A 23837-nucleotide genomic window follows, 5' to 3' on the forward strand; every position below is an offset into this window, starting at 1 on the left:
TGTAAAAAGTTTGGGGACCCCTGCCCCAGACAGTTCCTGCCACATGGTACGAATTTAGTAAATGCTAATTCTTTTCAACTGTTTTAAAGTTTGTCTCTTTTCTGAACTGCTTGCAAAATATAGTCATAGATTATACTATCATTATGTATATTTTATTCGTAAAATATAAATAATCTTGCAGTACAAGTAAGCTCGCCAGGTGGAAAATCGGTATTTGAAATTTATTAGCTTTGTGTATGAGTGTTCAGTTCAGATAAAACTGTAACCTTCGATTGTGCAATGAATGTCTTTAACATTTGTGATGTTTTAATATTTTTTCTTTTTTCTCCTACTCAGCTCTTGCCCCTCTTCTTTGCCTCTCGTTTTGTTGAAGATATCACAGTGATGTCTGCATTCAACCTGCTGCATTTGGTGACAAAGAGCCAGCCAGTGGCCCTTCGAGCCTGTGGGCTTCCCTCAGGTGGCTGCTTCTTGTACTGTACCTAGTGAGGGCACTGATCTGGGTGGGTGTTTCTGCTGCAGGAAATGATACACCGTAATGCTTTGCTAAATTTCATTTTCTTTTACTTGGGCCCTAATTTGAAGATGGAAATTGGTTATAAATCACCATTCTACTTTGAGTAATACTCATTTCCACAATCCTTACAACCTTTGGAAACATTGTGCAGTTTCCTAGCTTAGTATATAATTGTCACTAATATTTCATGATATCTTCTTGTTATTTAATGCACACTGCACATCTGAAAATCATAATATTGTTCATAAGAGGCTGGTAGTCTTGATAAGAAACTGCCCCAAATCACACAAAATAGGACATTCATCTTGTTAAAGGATAATTAAATGCTTTTTATTCTACATACAACCACGTAGAAAAATTAAAATGAACAACTTTAGTAAAGTCAGTTATTATAGTTAAACAGAAAAAAATCTACTTAACAGTGACCAAATCAACAGAACTAATATAGCATGTATCAACTGGTTCTTAAATTAGAACCACTACACTTTTAAAAAAATGTATTTTATGCTTTTAAACAAGTATAGCAGGAAATTCTAAAATTTCATTATATGTATAATATAAGTTTAATATTTTATTATGAAAATCACAATGGTCAGATATTTTCTGTGAACATTATTGTCAATATTATTTATATTTTCTATTAACATACCTACCTCTATTACTATTTTGGATAGAGAATTTAATTCCGACTCATCAAACATTCATTGAGTGCCAGGCATTGTGTGAAGCAATGAGGATACAGTGATAAACAAGATCAAGCCAATTGCTATAACTAGTACAAGATGGAGATGGAGCTGTTGAGAACCATTGAACCACACGGTGCTAAGACTAGTCTCAGGGTATTTATATGCTGGAGACTTGAGGGGAATCCAGATGAGGAGGGTACTAGCTCTTTGCTTAAGGGAAGAAATTTTGGAAGGGAAGGAAGGTCTCTGAATTTAAAGAGGACCTCATAGAGGATATGAAGTTTGAGCTGAATCTCAATCTACGAGGAACAGTCAGCCAGATGTCCAAAGATGGGGAAGGATATTTCTAATATATGAAGTAGCATGGGCAAAACATCAAGGCCTGAAAGAGCAAGGTATGCATGCTCAGAGCCAGGCTAGCTTGGGTGGGTGAGGCAAGTGGAAGAGATGAGGAAGAAAGGCTACCAAATGGGGAAGCACCTTAGGTGATGTTTTGAGGAATTTAAATCTTGGGAAGGAATGAAGGGAGACTGGCATGACTTGATTTGCATTTTATGATTATTGATTTAGTATGGTGGAAGGTCAGTGCTGGTTTCAGATGTTTCTGTAAGGCTGGGATGGCAACTTGACTAAAAGGGAGGGTAGGGCATTTCTCTTAAAGTTGCCTTTGAATAGTAAATATCTGTTTGTTTGTTTGTTTGTTTGTTTTTAAATAGATGTTATATTTGTTAGTGGTGACATGAGAAGCTAAGGAAGCTTAACGCATGGGGGCCCCAATTACTCCTCTCAGTCCCTTTGCCTCCCCCACCAGCCACGCCCCTGCATTGCCCTCATAGAGTATATTGGAGGACTTTGAGACTGGAGGGACTCAGAAAGTGCTGAGAGCCTTAACAATGGTCATTACAGTTGGTTTGGAAAGAAGAAGGTTGGATTAGAGAGAGATTCAGGTAGTAAAACTGACAAGGTCTGTCTGTTGAGTTGTATATGAGTTTGAGGGAGAACATTAACCAATGTAGTCCCTGTGCCATGTGGAACTTTCCACATTGATATATTACTCATAATAATTGGAGTATGAAAGTTAATTAACTTATACATAGCTTTGTTCTCCACCGAAAAAACCCTAACATGAGAGCACCAGCATAGATCTTGTTTTTTTTGTTATTTTTGTATTTTTTTTTATTCAGTGAGAGGAGGAGAGGCAGGGACAGACTCCCGGGGGGCCCAGACCAGGATCCACCCAGCAAGCCCACTAGAGGCTGATGCTGTGCCCATCTGGGGCATTGCTCAGTTGCTCAGCAACTGAGCTCTTCTTAGCACCTGAGGCAGAGGCCATGGAGCCATCCTCAGTGCCCAGGACCAACTCACTCCAATCGAGCCATGACTGCAGGGGGAGGAGAGAGAGAGGTTGGGAGAGGTGGGGGGGGGGAGAAGCAGATGGGTGCTTCTTCTGTATGGTGTGACCAGGAGTTGAACCTAGGACATCCAGACGCCAGGCCGACACTCTACCACTGAGCTAACAGGCCAGGGCCTCAGCACAGCTCTTATAACATGAGTATGTTATACACAGAGGAGGCTAAGTATTTACAGAAACAATTTAATGGGGTATTCCTTGAAATATGACAATCATGGAATTAAAGAGTTTCATAATGAAATTCTTTAATTGAGATATAAGTGTCTTTAAATTTTGATATCAAAACAATTCAAATATAAATTCAACAAAGCTGATAATTCTTAAGAAGTAATCATAATAATGTAGTGCTTAAGCACATAAATTCTGAAGTTTGACTGGATTTGAAATCTGGCTTTGCCAGTTAACTAGCTGTATGTCTTGGCTTTCTTATTTCTATTGTTATTAGAACAATAATAGTACTCACTGGAAAGGGTTGCTGTGGGAATGAAATAAATTACAGTGTGAACACCACTTAAAACAGTGGCTGGCATCTAGCAAGCAACATATATAACTGTTCACTAAGTTTACAATACATATCTATAGTTATATATATTTTTGTAATTTTCTAGTACAATTGACATTTTAAATCATTTAAATTAGTCCCATTTTTCACTTAACTATTTTTATTATAATAGGAACCACAAATGCACTTTATGTTTGAGAAACAACCATCTCATTATGTTATTTTAACCTCTTTATATTACTTATATATCCTGTGCTGAACCAGAATTCAAATCCTATAAATAAACAACACATTTCTTTTATTGTTACCCTGTACTGATGGAAGCTCAAAGAAAATCTCTGTCTTTTTGGCCTGAAAACCCATTTTACTTTGATAAATGAATTGGCTAGAATAGTATTCCATAATTCCTTAGCCATTTAAGCACCACTTACTTTTTAAAGTGTTATGAAACTCAGTCTTTCAATATTTTCATTATATTGAACATTAGCAAAATCTTTATCATTGATTTCTCAAACAGAATTTTACTTGTAGAAATATATAAATGTTGAAGAAATTATGTTCAATGATAATGAATCAAACTATTAAAATTTTGAAAAATAAAAATGAAATCTCAGTGGGAATTCTAGTCCTTATAGTAGGGAGGGAAGAGGTCAAAATAGGAGATATAGGAAATTAAAGTGAAAGTTTGAAGTCTTGCTTTAATTTACTGTTCCCCAGTCAAAACGCATTACAACAAAAATCTCTGTAAATCAAAAAGATTTCTGCTCCTTAGCCAGTACCCTACTAATTTCAGGTATTATTCAATATGAAATAATTCTAGAACTAAAAAATAATTGGAACAGGCTCTTAAAGTTGATTATAACCGTATTGACCTATATTAAGGCCATATCCCAGAAGAGTGATCTATCATTTTTCAGCTTTGACTTCCTTTACTTATTTTTTAATAAAGCATAATTTTAATTTAGAGCTTATTAAGTGCCTCTGAGTTATGGTTTGCTCATGTTTATAATTAAAGGTAATTTTTCTCTCTTAGAATTTCTTCTTAATTTCCTATAACAGTTTCTTTTATGTATTAAAAAGAGCACTGGAATTAGAGTCAGAAAATTCTAACTACAGCTCTGTAATTAACTTCTGTGACCTTGATCATAAGAGTAAACCTTTCCAGATCTTAGTCTCTTTATCTTTAAAACTAGAAATTCAAGTTAGATAATCTATTAGATTCTGAAATTCTGTGATTTTTATTAACTGTCATTTGTTTTTATTTTTGGCTTTGGCTAAAGTAAATCTTAAAACTCAGCACTAATCAGTGGCTGAGAATTTACAGAAAAGTCTGCTAGGTTGTGGCGGAATGACAGGAATATGTTCCATGTTTGAACACTGGAATTCCTTACCTCTAAATCAAGACCAAAGTATTATTTGAGGAGGGATTAAGAGGCACAATATTATACATAGTCTCAATGTTTGATAAAAATTAAGTTTAATTGTAGTTTAGCCTAGCAATCATGCTAGCTTTCAGCCAAGTGAGAGTATTTGTCTAAATAGTACTAATTACAATGATAAGTTATACTCTTCTGTAACATCATACATGTAATATATGGTTGTTACTCTTACTTGACTTTAGTGGCAGTTTGTTCTAATGTAGAAAGTAGAGGTCTTAAAAAGAAATAACTTTGCAAATAGTGTTTGTAAGTCATAGAATATAATCTGTATAACTAGAACTCTCTATGAATCAGGGACTTGTGGCTTCAGAGCTTAGCACAGTGCCTGGCACTTAATAAATATTGTTAGATGAATGAATAAACATTTGGAAAGTTTGCATGTAGGTGAAGTGATAGCTGTAACAGAGATACAAATTTATTTGAGAGTCTTTATATGGGAAGAGTCAAAGTAAAGTTGATAGTTTGGTTGCCTTTTGAGTGAAAAACAATGTCTCTTTTCTCACTTTATGGTATTAATATATTGTAGATATTTTAGGTCTGAATCACATTGAAGCTAAACAAATAACACAGATTCAATGTGTGTTATACAGATTTGGTTTTACATTTTCTTTCAGTTTGAGTTTTGGTGAAGGAAATAAGTGCATATTATAATTATGAGAATTAAGAATTCTGGCTCTTTTTGATCACTTTTTTCTGGAGCAAATTAATATTGTTGTATTTTAAGTTCTCCATTTATAAAGAGGAAATGCTGGTAAAAATATATGTACCAAAGCAACATCTATAAATAAGTACTACCTACTATTCTAGTTTGAGTTGGGAGTTGTTCATTACTGGCATCTGACATTATATTTATCTTTTAAAAAGTAATTGAAGTCACCAGTGTGTTTTTTACCTACTGAATAATTGGCTATTTTAGTTTTTAGAAACCTTTTTGGGTCATGCAAAGATGAACTATCTTCATGGTTATTTGATAAAAATTATGACTCTTCTTTAGAAAAACATATGTATATATACCTACACACAGTATTTCATATAATTTCAAGTATTTTTGTTGCCCATAGGTTCATAACCTATGTTTTAAAAGAAACTAAACTGAAACTAAACTGATCAGAACACAATATTTCTGATTTCTCTATTGATACCACCTATGGAATTCTCTTCCACGTGTTTAGATTAATGCCCTCTCTTCTACAGTATCACCATTCTTACATGTTCATCTTACTGTATTTAATTATATTAAAAATCCTTTGGGGTAAGATTTTTTTGGGAAGAAAAGAATTTGTTTTTTTAAAAACAGACATGCAAATTTCAACTCACATGATTCAAAAAAATAATTTGCAATTAATTGATTGAATAGAATCCACCTTTTCCAGTAGATGGCACTAGATTTACATTCTTTCACAGCATGAAAGGGTATTGATACTAGCACACAGGTGCATTGTGAAAACTTAAACAAAAGTATATAAAGAATATGCAGTTAGGACCACATGGATTTACAAAGCACAAATTTTTCTGCTTATATTAATGTTCAAACAATATTTGTGGAGTGCAAAACCTTTTTCCATTTTCAATAGGAATTCCAACTCCCTTATGCTTGCCATCTCATTGAAATTGTCTTTCATGTGAAGACTTTCTATAAACTAAAACAAGCTTTCATAAATTAACTTATCTTGAATCCAAATAGCTGATTTAACAATAACTTATAGTTTTATATGCAGCTAAATTTTCTTCAGCAGACCACCCATGAATTGAAGAAAATTTCACATTTTGTTTTGCTATGTTTTGAATTTTTATAGAATCTTGAAAATGTTACTAGTTTAACATGTTGACTGTTAAGCATAAATTGTTTTTTTTTCTGCATGAATTAAAATATTTTTGGAAATTAAGAAAATTTATATTTAAAATTGTGATTAATAAGTACTCTGATGTATATGTGTTTTCTAAAACAAAATGTTTTAGAAACTCTATAATATAATAAAGTTTTAGTTAATGTTGAAAACTTGCTATGCAGCATCTAATTACTCCATGAGTTTATAAAATTATTTGTTCACAATGCTAAATATTATAGAACATTGCATTTGTACAAATAAGGTGTTGGGCATATGGTTTGTTAAGTGTGGATTTTGTTAATATTTTGTTAACAATGAAATATTTTCATATTATATTTTAATCACAGCATCATAGATTAAAATGGACATAAACTAAACATAAAATAAATATTAGTTTTGTTTGAAAAATTCGCTAGTTAACAATGACTGTAAATGTGAAACATGTATGTGTTCTAAAAACAAATGATAATTCTACAGGGTTACATTATCTAGACAATATGGACTTTTTGAGGAATTATATAGATGTTTGTTTATCTAAATATGTTCACAATAATGTTATCTAACAGATCATAGGAGTTATTAAAACAAGACTGAGCCACCTTTGACCCTCTACAAACACGTGCTTAATGAAGGAATGAGGCATGAATGACAAGTCACAAAAAATCACATATAGAGGCTAGATACTTGAGAAATTTTCATTATCAGTTTTTTCTAGTGTATAGCTTCATCCTAAACATTTTATTTAGAGATTAAATTTCTCATGGTTGCTTTTGCTAGATACATTTTAATTTTAAATGTTTTAAATAAATTTTACTGCAATGCAGCTGCAAATCCTTATCTCATTTATTTCACCTTCTTATTTTTTCATATTTAGTAAATTTGCACTTGTATTAGTCACATAAAAATGCATGTTCTGAAAAATATACCATGAAATGATAAAGATATCTTGTATAGCTCTTACAAGGTGACTTGTAAGAGCTATACATTTATAGAATTTAAATTTAAAAAACAAAAGGAAAAATAAATTTACTCAATAACTACTATGATAAGCATCTTTCAATACTATATATATTTATTATATTCAGCCATATAATTATAAAGAATGGAATGCTAATTTAAATCATTAGATTATTTGAATTTTAAGCAAGCAAAGAAAATTTAAAATTTTATAGTTATATGTTTTAAGATTTTGTTTTGTTGCAGAAATGTATGTTAGCTCCCAGAATGATACAGCTCTTCATATTCTATTCCATTTTGATTAATATTTTTATATATCTTATGCAAATTTTAGATAATATCATAAGTTTCAGAGCTTGCAATTATATTATTGGTATTGATGAAGAAACAGATTGGAAGGCTTAATTTGTATGCAGTGGTTTGTTTCTACCACCAACCTGTTTTTTTGACCCTTAGACTCTGTTTTGTATCTTTTATTCCTGTTCTTCATCTGTAAACTGAGAATGAAATAACATTCTTGTTAAATTTTTCACAATTTAGATATTAGCCTCAGGTGTTAACATTATCTGACATTTCCCAGAAATCTATTCTGTGCAGCTTTAATCTCTGGCTGTATGGAACAATAACTAGAAAAAAATTATTTTTCAAAAAAGAGGGTGTGATACATGAAATTAGTCTGGCAAAGATGATGGGTTTGCCAGACTAATTGAAATCTCTTCCTAATACATACAGGAAATCTGTATGTTGAAATCTCTTCCTAATACATACAGGAAAACCCTTGCTTACTGCAAAGTAGCTTCAGAAAGACTGTTTATTTGTTTGTCTGTCTTTGGTCTATTTAGTTCACTACTACATCTCAGCAACTAGAATTGTGTCTATCATTTAATAGGTGTTCAATATATATTTGTTGAATCAATGAATGGGTGTGAATAAGTAGCACCATTGTATGTATCAAAATAATGCCACATGGTAAATAATGTGATCTCTCTTTTTAAGGAATGTACATTCTGGTGAGAAAGATGGACATTTGGGTCCAAGTTTTGTTATCTATAGGATGAAGGAAGTTATATACTTGATGGTTTTGTGAATCTATAGAAGCACCTCCTTTTTTGCTTTACTATGGAGGGGGAAGTAGAAGAAATGAGAAGCATTGTGCTTCTGCTCAGAGTGGCATAGGATAGGATTTGAACCAATGACAGTTCCTCTGAAGGACATTGAAGGAATGTATAGATGTAATTAGCAGGAGTTGTGGGGGTGGGGTGGCCGCATGGGGGTGGGAATGGAATGTGGGCACATGGGTTAGTAAAAGATCGGCATGTTAAAGCACAACAAAGCAGGAGTTCAAGAGAGAAATGTAATGAATGAATAAATTAAGAGAGGAAAACTGCAGACAAGAGAACCTGGCTCTCATTAACCAGGTGTGTGACCATGTCAAGTAACTTCTTTGGGTTTTGGCTTCCTCATGTGGGATTTGGACTAGAAGTTCATCATTTTCTAAATTCTATTCTGAAGGAGCATGAGATCTTGCTCCCCAGCATATGTTGTCAGTTTGGCTCAAATAAACTCATAAAAATTCAAAAAATAACTATGATCTGAGGAACACTAGTTCTATTAATACTCTGTACATCAGACCCCATCATCAAACTGAGAAACTGCATATTACCAAATTTTATAAATTCCGAGATGCACTGCTTTTACATTTTATTTTAGTAATCAGAATGCAGCTTAAAAAATCATTGTGATAATAAAGCATTGTGTCATAGTTTGATTGGCAACTCTTTTTGTATTTTCTGGTAGAGCATAAAATAATGGTGTGTCAAAACACCACATTTTTAATAATACACATCAGAATAAGAGGTCTTAGTTAAGAAATTTATGTGAACTAGATTTCCCTAATCTGTTTTGACTATGGAAGCTCTCCCCCACACCCAAGAGGAATGACTTTAGCATTTATTTTCAGAGCCAGTATACCTTTTGGGGAATGCTGGACTAGGAAATCTCATAATCTTAAATCTAGAGGGTTAATAGAATATTAGTCATAAAAGATTTGAATATGGAACACTGGAGTGGTAATAAAGGACTCAGAGTAGTAATAGAGGGGAAAAGATTATCATTTATTCTTTTTACAATTTCACTGATTTATTAAGCAAATGTTGCAGTTTTTAAACTAAATTCTAAGAAACATCATTTAGAAAATATCTTTTAGGAAGAGAATTTAAATAGCAATAATTAAAATGTACAGTTGAATAAATATTTAAATGCAACATGTATTTATTTAGCGCTTATTCTTGCCCAGGCACTCTGCGAGTTGTTGGGCATGCAAAGATGACTGAAATAGATACCTGCACTGTCCCTCCAGGAGACAGTGAATAATTCAAGAGAATCCTTATGCATTTTCTTTAATAATGGGTGATACCGTTGTAATATTTTTTACTTTTTTTCTCCAGAATCGACCAGATTTTTTTAGAATGTATAGACTAAGATTTAGCTCTCTTATTGAGTAACTTGTTTTCTGCTCATTGTGGTTAATTAGATTTTAAATTCTATTTAAGTTTACAAAGCCGAGCTTTTGGACAACATAAATTTTATTTTTTTCTAATGAATACTTAATGTTACATTTAAATAAAATTCTGCATAACAATATAAGCGGGGGCTCCTTTCCTTCCTTTATGTGGCTGGTTACCTCTCATCTCTCTAGCAGTCTGTGTTCCCAAAGGGACAAGGGAGGATGGGAGAGAAAGCTGGTTTTTTGCAAGTCTTTTTGATTGCATGTGAAATGCAGAATGGAAATGAACCTGTCTGTTTTTAATTTTTTTTTTCTCTGTATGGGCTGTGATATTCTAGTGAAGACCCATACTGGGAAAAAAAAAAAAAATTAAAAACAGGGAACTCCAACTTTGTCAGACGTTTCACATGCAATCAGATAGACTTGAAGTTAAATGACTTTCTCTTCCACTACTGTCATTTGATGATGGAAGTGCCTTTAAAAATCCTCTTTTTACTCAAATGCCTTGCAAGACAAATATTTTCTTAAACACTAGGCTTTATCGTCCACGTTAGTATAAAAAATCATTGCTCTTGGAATTTGCATGACACTTTGAAGAGTTGATGCGTACTCTAGTTCTTTTTGATACTTAAAGAAAGAATAGCTGATAAAATGACCACTACACATGAACTTAAAAATCTGTAACACAAATAAATGTAAAATGTGGTTTCTATCTTATAGCATCATTCAGGTGAATGTTTCATCAGGATGAATGTAGAAGCAAAGCTCTCCATTGTCTCCTCTCGAGAAAATCATGCCTTTTCACAAATGAGAACTTACTAAAGGCTAGAATTCTAAGTTATTAATGGGCATTAGTTGTGGGAAATATATTTACTCCTATTGATTTTCAGTGAGAAAATGTTTGCACATTTACCCCTTATTTTTAAAAACTGCCTTATTAGCTGTCTAATTCCTCATCTAAGAAATCTGAATCTATGTTTTACCCTGTTTTTTTTTTTTTTTTTTTTTTTTTTTTGCTTTGTTAGGTTAGCTGATTGATACCACTTACACAAAAGACTCTGAATTCCTTTAATCAGGATAAGATACTTACCACCTTGACATTGTACACATTTGATTACACTACATCTTTCAGCTTGTGTAGATGGAATTTTCTTCCCTATTTGAATCTCCTCTGACCCTGTAGATGCAGTTTCTACAAATTATGTGAGTTTTCCACGTCGTAATTGTAACTGGACAGAGTCAATCTAGGTGGGCAAAGTTTAAGAATGTTAATGTCTTCTTTGTTAAAACTCTCTTTACATAAAATTTTGCATATTCTTTTACTCTAAGACTGCACATTGTGTTGATTGTTTTTCTCATCTTCCTGCTAGAATACTTACTCTTCTAGGGCAGAAACCTTGACTTACTCGTTTTTAACTTTTCAGTGTTCATCATACTTCTCGATTCATTGTTGATGTTTGATGAATAGTTGTAGAAAATGTGAATTAATATTAGGCTCAACAGTTTGTATCTTCAAAGAATATAAAGCAGAAATAACTGAGGGCATTTGAGAATAATTGCAAAATGCTCTAGCCTGTGTAAATAGTACCTTGCAGAGTAAATACACTAATACTGAGGGTATCCAGATGAAAGGCGTGAACAGAATAGGGGTGAATGTTTCAGAGTATTTACTTGGAAAAAAAACTTGCTTGAAAATGTTTTTTAGTTTATCTATTTCAGTATGGAACCAGAAGACCTATGTTATCATTCAACTATGCACCACAAAACGTAGGGTCTTGTTTAATTCAAGAAGTTTAAGATGGAAGGTTGCCTTGGCATGCTTATAATGTTCTTTCATGTTAATTAGAACTCTGTGCATGCATCAGTAGAATATAACTGAAACTGATCTATAGAACTGTTTTAGGTGAACTGATAGAAAAACAGCAAAGAGGCATAAAATGTGATTATTTATGACATAAAAATATTATTTTTCTCACATATAGAAAGCAAAAATCCTTATCATAAAAAGGAATAGTTGTCTGCTTTCTGACTCCTAAGATCTGGTGTTTTATTTCTTTGTGTTATATTTCAGACTTGGAGGACAGATAAAATTAAACTGAATATGATTGTGAAAAAATTAAGAATGTTTTTTAAAAGTTGAGGTACTAATTTGATGCTTTCTTTAGTTATACATGTTCCCTGACATTACCTGCAAGGTTACCCTGAAGGGGAGAGTTATTGAAGTGGTTCAGAAGGGTAAGAGCATTGTTTGGCTAAAGGATTTTGCTGTCTAGGTCCATCAGAAATTCAACACGTGGAACATCTATTGAGTATCCTCTTACGCGTGACTCCAGATTGGAAATGATGATCTTCTAGAGTCTGAAAGGGAGTCAATTAGCAAAGCCTGCACTCTGATTTCTGTTCAAAAGTTTAGCTGGATATATACTCTCTGAGAACTACATATTTTGAGTATAGCACTTGGCTAAAAAGATATACACTAAGATTTCTCTTGGAAGTACAAAAAAAGCTCATATGAGACACTGTAGTTTTCCTGGTTTAAGTGCATATTCTTTGCATGTTTAAATTGTTGCTTATCTACCCCGTTCATATTCAGGTTTTCATACTTGTGTTGTGGTTACATGTTTCTGTCTCTACTGCTCGAGTGTGAAATTCTTAGTGTATTCATCTCTTGCATTGGCCATTTCCAACATGTGTTCAGAAAGCACTTCCTTCAGATATCAGCACAGCTGACTTTCTCTCTTCCTTTAGGCTTTGCTCAGATGTCACCTTCTCAGTGAGACCTACCTTGACCACTCTATTTAAGAAGACAGCTCTTCTAGCATGCCCAGTTCTCTTTGCTACTTAGTTTTGCTCTTTTCCTTCATATGCTTATTACCTTCTAACAGACTGTATAATTCACTTATATTTTTTATTATGTTTTAGCTGTCTATATTTACTCCTGCTGCCTTTTAAGGGAGCTTCACAAAAGTAGTATCTTAATTTTGTTCACTGGTATATCCTAAGTACTTAGAATAATGCCAGCATATAGTAAGTGCTCAGTAAATAATTATTGAATGAATGAATGAGTATATTTTACTTAGTGAGTGCCTGGCACTCTGTAAACACTCAATATTTTTTATGACCTAAAAAAAAAGTAAGAAAAATGTTGGATCAATGGTCTTCAAAGTAAGTCCTGTAACTCTAGTTTCATGGAAACTAGAGTAAGCAAAAGTATCATGACATCTTAGATTGTGTGTTAATCTTAGGAATGTTTTTTCTATATAGTTCTACTTTGAGAAAAAAGAAGAATTGGTTATGCTTCTACAAGCATGGGTTTTTCTTCCCTGTACTTTGCATTTTTTTTCTTAAACCCCCTATTGAATTACTGGCATGTAAAACAAATAAACACACAAAAAATGGTTTATGGAATATATTTTACATTCTATTTTTAAAATGGACTAGATATGGCTTTATAAATGCCCACTTATTTAGAAATTCCTAATACTAGTATATTAGGACTAAAATTTTATTCAGACTTACAAATTGACAAACGAATAACCAGCTGAAAATAAAAAAGTATTTGTGCAAATTAAAGTATATTATTTTTAATTATAGTAGCAAGATATTTTAACATGAATTTTACTGTTTTAACCTAGTAAACCTGAAGCAAAACAAGATAGTCTTATCTCTTATTTGCTTATTATCTTGGGAGAATATTTAATAGTTTTATTTTCTTTTTCTGATACTAGGAGCAAAATTAAAGTTATGGAATCTTTAGGTTTTGTTTTGATTTTTCACACTGAAATATAAGATTTATGACTTAAAAGTGCTTTAAGATTTAGGTAACAGATCTGATTAACTTCTTAACAGGAAGTTAAAAAGCCTTTCAACGTTTTATAGGCTTTGTGAGAATCCTGTTTGAACCTTGTCACTGACCCTATGCTGAAGGAATGAGCACAGGGAAAACAGACGTTAGCTAATAGACAAATGTATTTACTTTTTCTGGATGTCTGTAGCAATTATAATTTTTCTCCCTTATTATCTTAAGTAGTTAGTGATAGTTTTTAAGCTGAAAGTTATTGCATAATTAAAAAGGTAAGTTGCAACTTATTTTTTCCTCACAGGAAAATATAATGACCATAGACTTTGCAGTCTGAAAGCTCTGGGTTTGAGTTAATATACCTATTTGCTTTTTGTCTTTACTGACTTATATTAAACCTATGAGCCTCAGTTTCTATATCTGTAAAATAGGCATGACAGTTACCTCCTAGAATTATTGAGATAATTAAATATGGTTATTTAAATTATTTTATTTTATTTTATTTTATTTTATTTTTTATTTTTTTATAGAGACAGAGAGTGAGTCAGAGAGAGGGATAGACAGGGACGGACAGACAGACAGGAACGGAGATGAGAAGCATCAATCATTAGTTTTTCATTGCGCGTTGCAACACCTTAGTTGTTCATTGATTGCTTTCTCATATGTGCCTTGACCGTGGGCCTTCAGCAGACTGAGTAGCCCCTTGCTGGAGCCAGCGACCTTGGGTTCAAGCTGGTGAGCTTTTACGCAAACCAGATGAGCCCGCGCTCAAGCTGGCGACCTCGGGGTCTCGAACCTGGGTCCTCTGCATCCCAGTCCGACGCTCTATCCACTGCGCCACTGCCTGGTCAGGCTAAATATGGTTATTTAAAAGTGCCTAGAAATGTGCCTGGCATATAGTAGGCACTAAATTTTAGTTGTCTTCTTTCAATTCCTACTTTGATCATTTTTACTGTTCCGAGGGAATTATTATAGAAAAATAATTACTAGTGCAATATTGCAGCACAATGAAATGTCTGACCTGGCTACCTTTTAAAATACAATTTTAACTTCAGAATTTACTATACTCAGAATTATAATGTAATGTTGTATTTATTCAGACAGTATTTACTAAGTGATCATTGCAGTGATCCTTAGAGCAGACCTGTGGCTGTGTCAGTGCAAAGTCAGACTGCCTTGCCTGAGATCACATGCAGTGGTGGTATTTATATAATTTAACAAATGGTTCTCTGCCCTAAGGATCATTTTCAATATAGAACACCAATATATCAAAAGGTAGTTTATTATTTCATGTTTTTAATACTTAAATAAGAACAAGAGAGGTACACAAAACTAGATTATAAGAAAGAGTTTTGAAATATTAATGAAAAAATATTAAATATTTGACAAAAAACAACAAAACTATAATTTAAGATATTTCCATACTGCTTCTTGATTGGCATCCTCACTTGCAAATTTTTCACCTATGGACAGAATGAACACTACTACGGGCGCTTAGAATATGCTGTTGCACAGATGAGCATTAAAAAAGAGGAAGGAATATAATTTGTGATTTCCATATTGGATGGCTACCCAGCTGCCTACCTTAGAACACTGATCTCAAGTGCTATTTTAACAACTGGTTCGCTGAAATCAACAAAAAATTAGGTATCAGTTCTGCTTAACCAGTGTGAACCAGCTGAATCCCATCACTGGTCACATGACTGGGAAGCAGAAGAGACAAAACATGGACTCTTGCTGTAAGTTTATTACTACTTAGTTCAAAAGTTTCTCATTGGAGCTTCAAGACAAGACTGCTTTTGAGGTAATAACATGGAACAAGTCTTAATATAAAAAGAGACTTTGGGCATAGTTCAGTAAATAAGTACCCTTGGTTTGGGGCCAAGATGGATCTTATCTACAACCACATTACTGTTAGGGAATGGTGCTGTGATTAGATACCAAAGTGGCAATGTTGCCCCTCAAGTATACTTTGTGTTGCGTGTGCACACACACACACACACACACACACACACTCCCTTCTTCCTTCAAAGTCCTCTGTTAAACATTTAAATAAAGGGAAAAAATCTTTCCGTAACATACTTCTAAGCCAATTTAGAGGTCATTGAACAGATGTTATATAATACTAATGTTAAATTACCCTGTGTAATAAGAAAATTATAGTACCTAAGTGAAGATAGTAAAGGGAAACCATCCAATGAATTATTCTAGAATTTCAAAATGAAATGATTTCTTCATAATTAACAGTGGCACCATATGACTTTAGAAAAGTGAGTCTGATAGGAAGAAGGGAAATCAGAGACAAAAATGAAGCCTTTCTGTGTTTATACGGGATGGGGCAAAAGTAGGTTCACAATTGTCTGAATGGAAAGTAATACAATAATTCATAAATAATACAAGAACAAACTCTTTCACATATTCCCAATGGTAAACCTACTTTTGCCCCACACTGTATATCCTAATTTTTGGTTATGATGCTAAAGAGCTAATGTTATAGTTTAGCTTTCAATTGTCCAGGAAGCATCTAATTATTAAACGGTGTGGCAAGAAATGTAAATGTATTAAAATCTAACTTCTTATTGAGTTGTTTCATATAAAATCACAATAGTTGTTTCTAGTTGATACTTCCTTTTGCAATTAGGTACACTTTAAAAGCCTGATTATTTTGAGAACATAGTATGACCAAAGAATAAAAATGTATAAAATTGATAACTTTAAATAAGCACTAGCATTTCTTAAAGAACAAACCTCACTTACAGTTAGGAAACAATATTTATATTTAAGATTGAAAAGCCAGGATGTAGGAAAATTTTGCTAATTTGGAAGATGACCTTTAAGTGCACCAAAACCAAATAATTTGTAGGCTATGACATAGGGCGCATTCCTACAAAATTTGTGTGAATACTGCTTTAGTGGTTCTTGAAAGACAAACAAAGAAAGCTGGAATGAAATCTCTATCCCTCTCCCAAATAAGACGGAGACTAACAAAAGAGTACAGCAGCCCTCTATCAAAGCCTGCCATTAAAACGAGTTAATGAGATGGTTTGTAGTGGAAAATAATCTGTTTTTAAGAATGTTTAGATCAAAAGTAATTTCTAATCTATGAAATAAAGTCTCTTCAATACCCTTCATTCACCAGTAAAGCTTTTATGTTTGTATTTACTTCAATCAGATGTTTTCAATTTTACCTTTTCTCCTTACACAAATACTTGACATGGTTCGTCAATACTGACGAACCAGTTTTATTCTTTTTCTTCAGAAAAGAGAGGTTTTTGAGAGACGGAGAATGAAAAAGAGAGAAACATCTTTGCCTAAACGATTTGCAAGCATCTGTGCTTTAAGCTACTTTTTATGAACACTCCTTAGTAAATGACTCAAGGTAAAAAAGCAGAAAAGCATCCAATGTTAGGAAATTGCAATCCAATACCATGTAATTTAAACCTGCAGTTGCTTCTCTTGTACTAAATGACATACAGATGGGTAGCTTAGTTCTCTCAACTTTGGGAACACAATTGCTCTTTTTGTATGAATGAAAATGTATTAACAAAAATATTTTGGACAGAATTGTTTAATTTTAATTGTACAGATTTTAATTATCCATGCCATTGGGAAGAATAATTTTAACCTAGATATTTTATCGTGTAAAATTTGTAATTAATGATTTTTTGGAAACTAAATCAACAAAGATGCAACCCTTCCAACAAATAAAGGAATAAAAACAAAAAGTGACATCTAAGAAGTCTATAGTGAATTGAATAGAATGGGGCCCATCACAGTCAACTGATTATTTAAGAAAGACCAGTTCTGCATTCAAGCTGTGGAGAGGCTTGTTCTGAGAGGACAAACATTTCTCAGGGAAGCATTTCTGCCTACCTCTTCGAAAATATTAACAGTGTAAGTAGTAGGTGTTTGGATAAAGCCTAGTATAATATGGGGGGTGAGGGAGAGGTCCAGTGAGATGAGAGACCAACACGCCAGCTCTTCCTATGGCTCTTTCCAGGTCAAAGCAGGGCCAGCGTGGGTTGTGTAATGTCAGGAGAGGCGCTGTTTGACAACCCACAGGCCTACTCCAAGGTGCACTTCCTGCCTGCCTCTTGTTCACTCTTTTCCTGCCTTCATATTTTCTCCTAGAGGCTCAACCACTCTATCTTGGTGGCACTGAATCTGGAAGCTGATACCCTCCTTCAATTCCTCCATCAGGGTAACAGGTTAGTTAATTTTCTCCTAGTTTAATTCCAGTGAACTTCCATACTATGAACATTCAGTGCCTTAAAAGAAGTAGAAAGCATTTATACTCCTAAATAATATTTCTTTATATTTCAAAAGAAGCTGAGTTTAATATTGAGGAAACTAAGCAAGCTTCCTTTTAGTAATTTCAAAACATGACAAATTTTTGCAGGTAGGGCCATGTGCAAGCCTCTTTCCCCATGTGATGGATGGCAAAGAAAAGCGATTTTACTGCAGCCAGTAAGGTTGCCTTGTCCTGGAGTTATATTTCTTTTCACTCGTTTATGCAGGTAAAATAAAATGCTACATATAAACAGGTGTTGTCTGAATATTTTACTGTAGTTTGTATAGGTTGAAATAAAAGCTTCCATTGTTATTAGAATCACATTAAAATTATTTCACCGTTCAAATACACTTAATCAGTGAAGTGTTCCTAGATAAACTTTGCAAAAAGCAAATGTGTCTCTAAATAAAATCACATTCACTTTCTTTCTTCTCTTTGTCTCTCCTCCTCCCTATCTTTATCACCCTTTCTTCAGAACTTCTTGAATCTGCATTAGTGTAAATGCCTTCTCCTGGAGTCTATTAAAAGTTTCTTGCTGCTTGTTTAACATGGTCAGATAATAGTCTTTAAAGAGACATTTGTTTTTAAAAACTCTACAGAACTCACTGAAGTGTCTGACAGAAATCACAAAGAACAACAACTCCTAGTTGTGGAAAATAAATCTTTAGGGTTTTTTTTTTTAAAGGATAGTGTTTAAATGACCCAGAATGCAAATTGAATGATGAAAGGTTCAAGCTACTCACTACTAAGGCCCAAAATTACTGAATGGAGAATTATTGTGTAACATAATATGCCCATCACCTTATTTATACAGTGTAAATTGAGTCATACTTTTAAAATTCATTTAAATAAAAGGATTTCAAGGCACTGGGGGGCACAAAGGATGTACTACCTTCTTGTGTATGTTCAGTGAGTGGTGCTCCCCTGCTGGCAGTTTAGGCTGCGGCACCTTGTCAGTGCTCCAACAAGCGCCTGAATCTTTAGGAACATGTTTTTTTTTTTTTTTTTTTTTTTTAACCAAGAGAAATAATCAGCATCAGCTCAGGTAAGTTTGTGTGTTAGGAACTGATTTGGTCATTGACGAGTGGCTGCAGAAGCTGTGCTGTGGCGGCCAGCCAAAGCAATTATTTAGGATCCAAGCTAAAAGCCTCCTTCTCCCATATCCTTTCTCTTTCCAGGGTCATGTAGGGATAAAAAGAACTGTAAGGTGGTCTTTTCCCAGCAGGAGCTGAGGAAGCGGCTAACACCCCTGCAGTACCATGTCACTCAGGAGAAAGGGACTGAAAGGTAAGGTGAACTATAAGAAAAGTCATTAAGCAAGACTTCACTCCCTCACCGCCCTCTCTGCCTTTGAATCCTCTTCCTTGACATTTAATTTAAAGAATTCTATACTGATTTGCTAAAGACTACAAATTAGGATCCTTGAAAAAGGTTTGAAAATGGTATTGTTTAGGTTAAGACTCATGTTTTATTTATTCTTTCCCTCATTTAATGAACACTCTATCTTATGTAAAGTCACAAGGCTTTTATTAAGGGCCTGTTTTTAGTTTACTACAAAATGTGTGGAAGTAATAGTGATTTAGGTACATTTTTTGGGAAGACATCACAGTAAGCAAAACCATGAGGGACATGGAGCTGTGCCAGGATGCTGAAATTTTGAAGGTGGCCATTTTAAGTATAGACGTTTTGGCTGCAAAAAGAAGGTAGCATAATTTAGTTCCTTTTTACCCCACTCCAATTTCTTTTTGAAGCACATGTGGAGAAAGTATTTATTGGCTCATTTGTGGTTGGAATGTCAAAAATTTTCAATAACTGCCCTCACATGGCTTTGGTCCTTGGAAGTTCGCCCTAAGTCCTGAAAAAAGAGTTTGTTCACTTCCAAGACTCTTTTTAGTGAATAAAGTCTCTCTCAGCTGATTCCAGCTCAAAGGTAACTTGCCAAGATCCAACCATTTTGTTGTCTAACTTATACCATGGAGCTTGGCATAAGGCCGTAACTTACCTCTGATCCAAATTTATTAATGATGTAACTTCTTGTTTTCACTCATGAACTGAAAGAGCTCTTTACCACACATGGGGTTCTTGTTAATAAGCAACACTCTCTTCCTGTCACAGTGGATACTGTTTACTGAACTTACCAAGTGTTGAATCTCTGACAAAGTTCACCCTCACTACACAACGAGCAAGGGGTGGGCTTCAGTCTCAGCCTAGGAGGACTTCTCCCCGTCCTGTTGTGTACATGACTAGCAAAATGATTTAATGCACACAAACAACTAGAGATTAGGTCATTCTTAAAAATTCTGTTTATAAAAAAATTGGACCTCATAAAGAGGGTGAAAGGATAATAAAAACAAGCTGCAGAGCACATAGACTTTTTGTTGGGCTAGCACAGCTGATTTGTATTAGCTGAATGACCTCCTAGCCTTTAAGATTGTTAACTTAGGAAAATATTCCCTTAAAAGCTGCAATATTCCTTTTCAAACCAAAAAATAAGACTCCTTCCACTTGAAGTCGTTAGATCTTTTTGCATTTTCTGGTATACGCTTTTGGACCACTATAGAGTAGCAGAAATCTTATGTAATAATAATGTGTGTGTGTATGTGTGTGTGTGTGTGTGTGTGTGTATATATATATATATATATATATATATATATATTTTTTTTTTTTTTTTTGTGAATCTGAACTACAGGCATTGTTTTCAAATAGGATTTTTCCCCTGAAGCATTATGTAACTACATGGCTTAATTTTTTTTTTTATTTAACCTGCTCTAGTTTGGAGTAGTTATATGCACATTTTATTTATATAGATTTGAAATATATTAGTAATGTTCAGATTTCCATATGTTTGGTCTATTCTCATTATAGGGCAGAAAGCCCTTGAAAGATTTATTAGAAAAATAAGTTTTAAGCAAATATATTCTATAAGAAATAATGCTAAATTTACTTAATTTTATTTTTAATTCTCGGTTCATTGCTCATCAGTGCCTTCGAAGGAGAATATACACATCACAAAGACCCTGGGATATATAAATGTGTTGTTTGTGGAACTCCGTTGTTCAAGTAAGTATGTTAAAAACCTATGGACATGGATATACCACAGATGTCAACAAACGAGTTATTGCTTGTTCATATTAGAATCTTTACATTACTAAATTTTCTTATTTATATTTCCCTCCCACAAAACAAAAGTAATTGTTGATTTTGCACTATTTGCATCTTTAAAATATCCAACATTAACTTGCTCATTGCAATAAACATGTTGCTTAACAGAGCTACAAAAGAGATTTTGGTAAGCATAAAAATATTTCTGTATTTATTGAATTTTCTATCAGCAAGTGATGGTCCTAATTTTATTTATTGGACTATAATGAGAGTTATTCATGTGCATCCTTCATATTGAATAATATCCACCAAGTTGGTTATTCTCACTTCAGCAATGAAGGGCAATACCTGTACTGAAAGTAACCTGGGAATCCTAGCAGATACCTGTGCATCTGTGAGCAAATTACATAATATGAGTTTTAACAGTTTTTGCATTGGTCCAAAATCTTTATTTTAAAGATCTCAATAGTTTACTATAAAACAGGCAGTGCATTTTCTACCAAATAATATTTTCTACCAAAATAATTCAGACTGTGTATTCTGGAGCTTATGAATCTTATTCAAGAATGGAAAATATTTACTAAAAATTTATCTATCTGGGTAGAGAAAATCCTAGAAGCTCTGTACTTCCCATGGGAATGCTGATTTGGGGGAATAAAAGACAGAAACCTTAATTGACAGTAAATGTCATATATTTAAAACAGAATTACAAATTTCCTAGGGGAAATGAACAAATAAGAATTTAATATATGTAGCATGTGCAACATAATATCTCTTCATAAATGTTTCCCTTTGAAAACACTTAACACTTACAGATTTTTAAAAGAAATAACAGGAAACAGTAGTTTCCTTAAAAATGTTTTTTAAAGTTTAAAACCCTTCTTAACTGGAATAAACCTTTTTGCCCATTAGTATTGTTTGAGAATCTGTTCTGATTTCTTAGGTACTTATTCTTCATGTTAAAAAACCAGCTCTTCAAATTGTTACCCATTTCCTTTCAGAAAACACACATCCCTTCTGTTTCAACACCTGTAGCTGGTGTCATAATATAATTGATATAACACTTAAGATAGTTGCTGCGCCATGTAAAATTGTTAATATCCCAAATGGTAAAAATTGGCCACATCCCCTTTGCTTTTTACGATTCTCCACCTCTTTTCTTATCATGCGATTCAATAAAGTATGGATATGAGGAAAACTTACTGTTTTAAATAAGAAACAGAACCACTATAAATGAAGGATTTAACCCATGTGAGATTTTGAGTCACAAAAACTAAAAGCAAGAACCTTATCCAAACATAGGTACTGGTGGTGTCAGGGAATTTCACATTTGATGTGATATTGTCTCTATTTCCTTCAGCATTCTTGTAAGGAAAGCTTTTATTTTCTAAGTTTTCATGGAATATGGTTTAATATTGTTATTCTACTTTTTAAAAAATTGTTCTTGCTTGGTTTCCTGTCAATTTTAGGGGGAAAAACACCCCATATCCCTGCTTGAGCCTCTACTGGAGAATGCTAGTTTATCGATTTAGTGTTACTGTCTTTATACTAGAGAACTTTCCAGAGGCCACAGGGCATGGATAGTTTTGAGAGAATCAATTTTCTGGTCCTCAGCTTCTGTTTGTACACTTTCCGGAAACTGATGTGTCTGAGAGCATATGTGGTCAGCCACTTCTTCCTTCCCGTTTCCTCTATCATAATCACCCTTCTCCTACTTCACAAAATATGTCATATCTTTCACCCATCCCAAATCTTATTATGATTTATTGTCCCATGGTAAAATCTCTAAGGCATAAAGCAAAACAATAGTATTACTTCTGAAGGAGAGACCTATGAAAGCAAGGCCAAAAAAATTATACACACACACACACACACAGAGAGAGAGAGAGAGAGAGAAAGTGAGAGAGAAATATTGAACTGGTGAAAAATTATTGAATTAAGACTCTTTTATTTATTTATTTTATTTATTTTTTATAAGTGAGAAGTGAGGAGGCAGAGAGACCAACTCTCGCATGTGCTCCAACCAGAATTCACCCAGCAAGCCTCCTATGGGGCATGCTCTGCCCATCTGGGGCCCTAGCTCTGTTGCTTGGCAACTGAGCTATTTTAGAACCTGAGGCAGGGCCATGGAGCCATCTTCAGTGCCTGGGGCCAACTTGCTTCAATGGAGCCATGGCTGCAGGAGGGGAAAAGAGAGAGAGATATAGAGAGAAGGAGAAGGGGAGGAGTGGAGAAGCAGACGGTAACTTTTCCTGTGTGCCCTGACCAGGAATTCAACCTGGGACTTCCACACCGTGGCTAACTAACACTCTTCTGCTGAGCCAACCAGCCAGGGCCCTGGTTCATCTTGACAAGGCTCTGTCTGCTCGCCTGCTGTGTGTTTATTTATCTTGCCATTTGTTGTCTGTCTGTCTATTTTCTACTAGTTTACTTAAGTGAGATGATTGTCATGAGAACATATATCAATATATTTACATATTCATTCAGATTGAAGAAATGAAAGTCTTTTTTGGAGATAGATAATGAGCCTGATTTGGTTGTTTAGATATGACTGATGGGACTGCCTTTGCAAATTAGACTATGTGGTGGCATTCTCCATTTATTAAGTGATCTAAATATATATAAATATATAGCTCTAAGGTTTTAAAAATATTTTAAGCATGTAATCTATATATAAAACCAGAAAATTCATCTTTTTCAATTATTTACATTTTTGCTGAGATAGTTTAGTTGTTACTTTAAAATATATGAAGAAGTATATATGAGTTGACACCCAGCCTGGATACAGAAACTACACA

At 33.8% G+C, this 23837-nt stretch overlaps 1 protein-coding gene across 2 annotated transcripts in view; it reads left to right on the plus strand.

The window, feature by feature from the left end:
* MSRB3 (methionine sulfoxide reductase B3) overlaps positions 1–23837 on the plus strand; it is a 176193-nt gene that overhangs the window by 34712 nt on the left and 117644 nt on the right. The window contains exons 2-4 of one of the 2 annotated variants that reach the window (XM_066258197.1): positions 337–460; positions 19116–19224; positions 20920–20997. In XM_066258197.1, the coding sequence (XP_066114294.1) occupies positions 385–460; positions 19116–19224; positions 20920–20997 (263 nt within the window). In that variant the 5' untranslated portion in view covers positions 337–384. The remainder of the gene's footprint in view (positions 1–336; positions 461–19115; positions 19225–20919; positions 20998–23837) is intronic. The other variant, XM_066258196.1, reaches the window with a different exon arrangement.

Source organism: Saccopteryx bilineata, chromosome 2 (assembly GCF_036850765.1).
Source record: "Saccopteryx bilineata isolate mSacBil1 chromosome 2, mSacBil1_pri_phased_curated, whole genome shotgun sequence".
Taxonomy (NCBI): Eukaryota; Metazoa; Chordata; class Mammalia; order Chiroptera; family Emballonuridae; genus Saccopteryx; species Saccopteryx bilineata.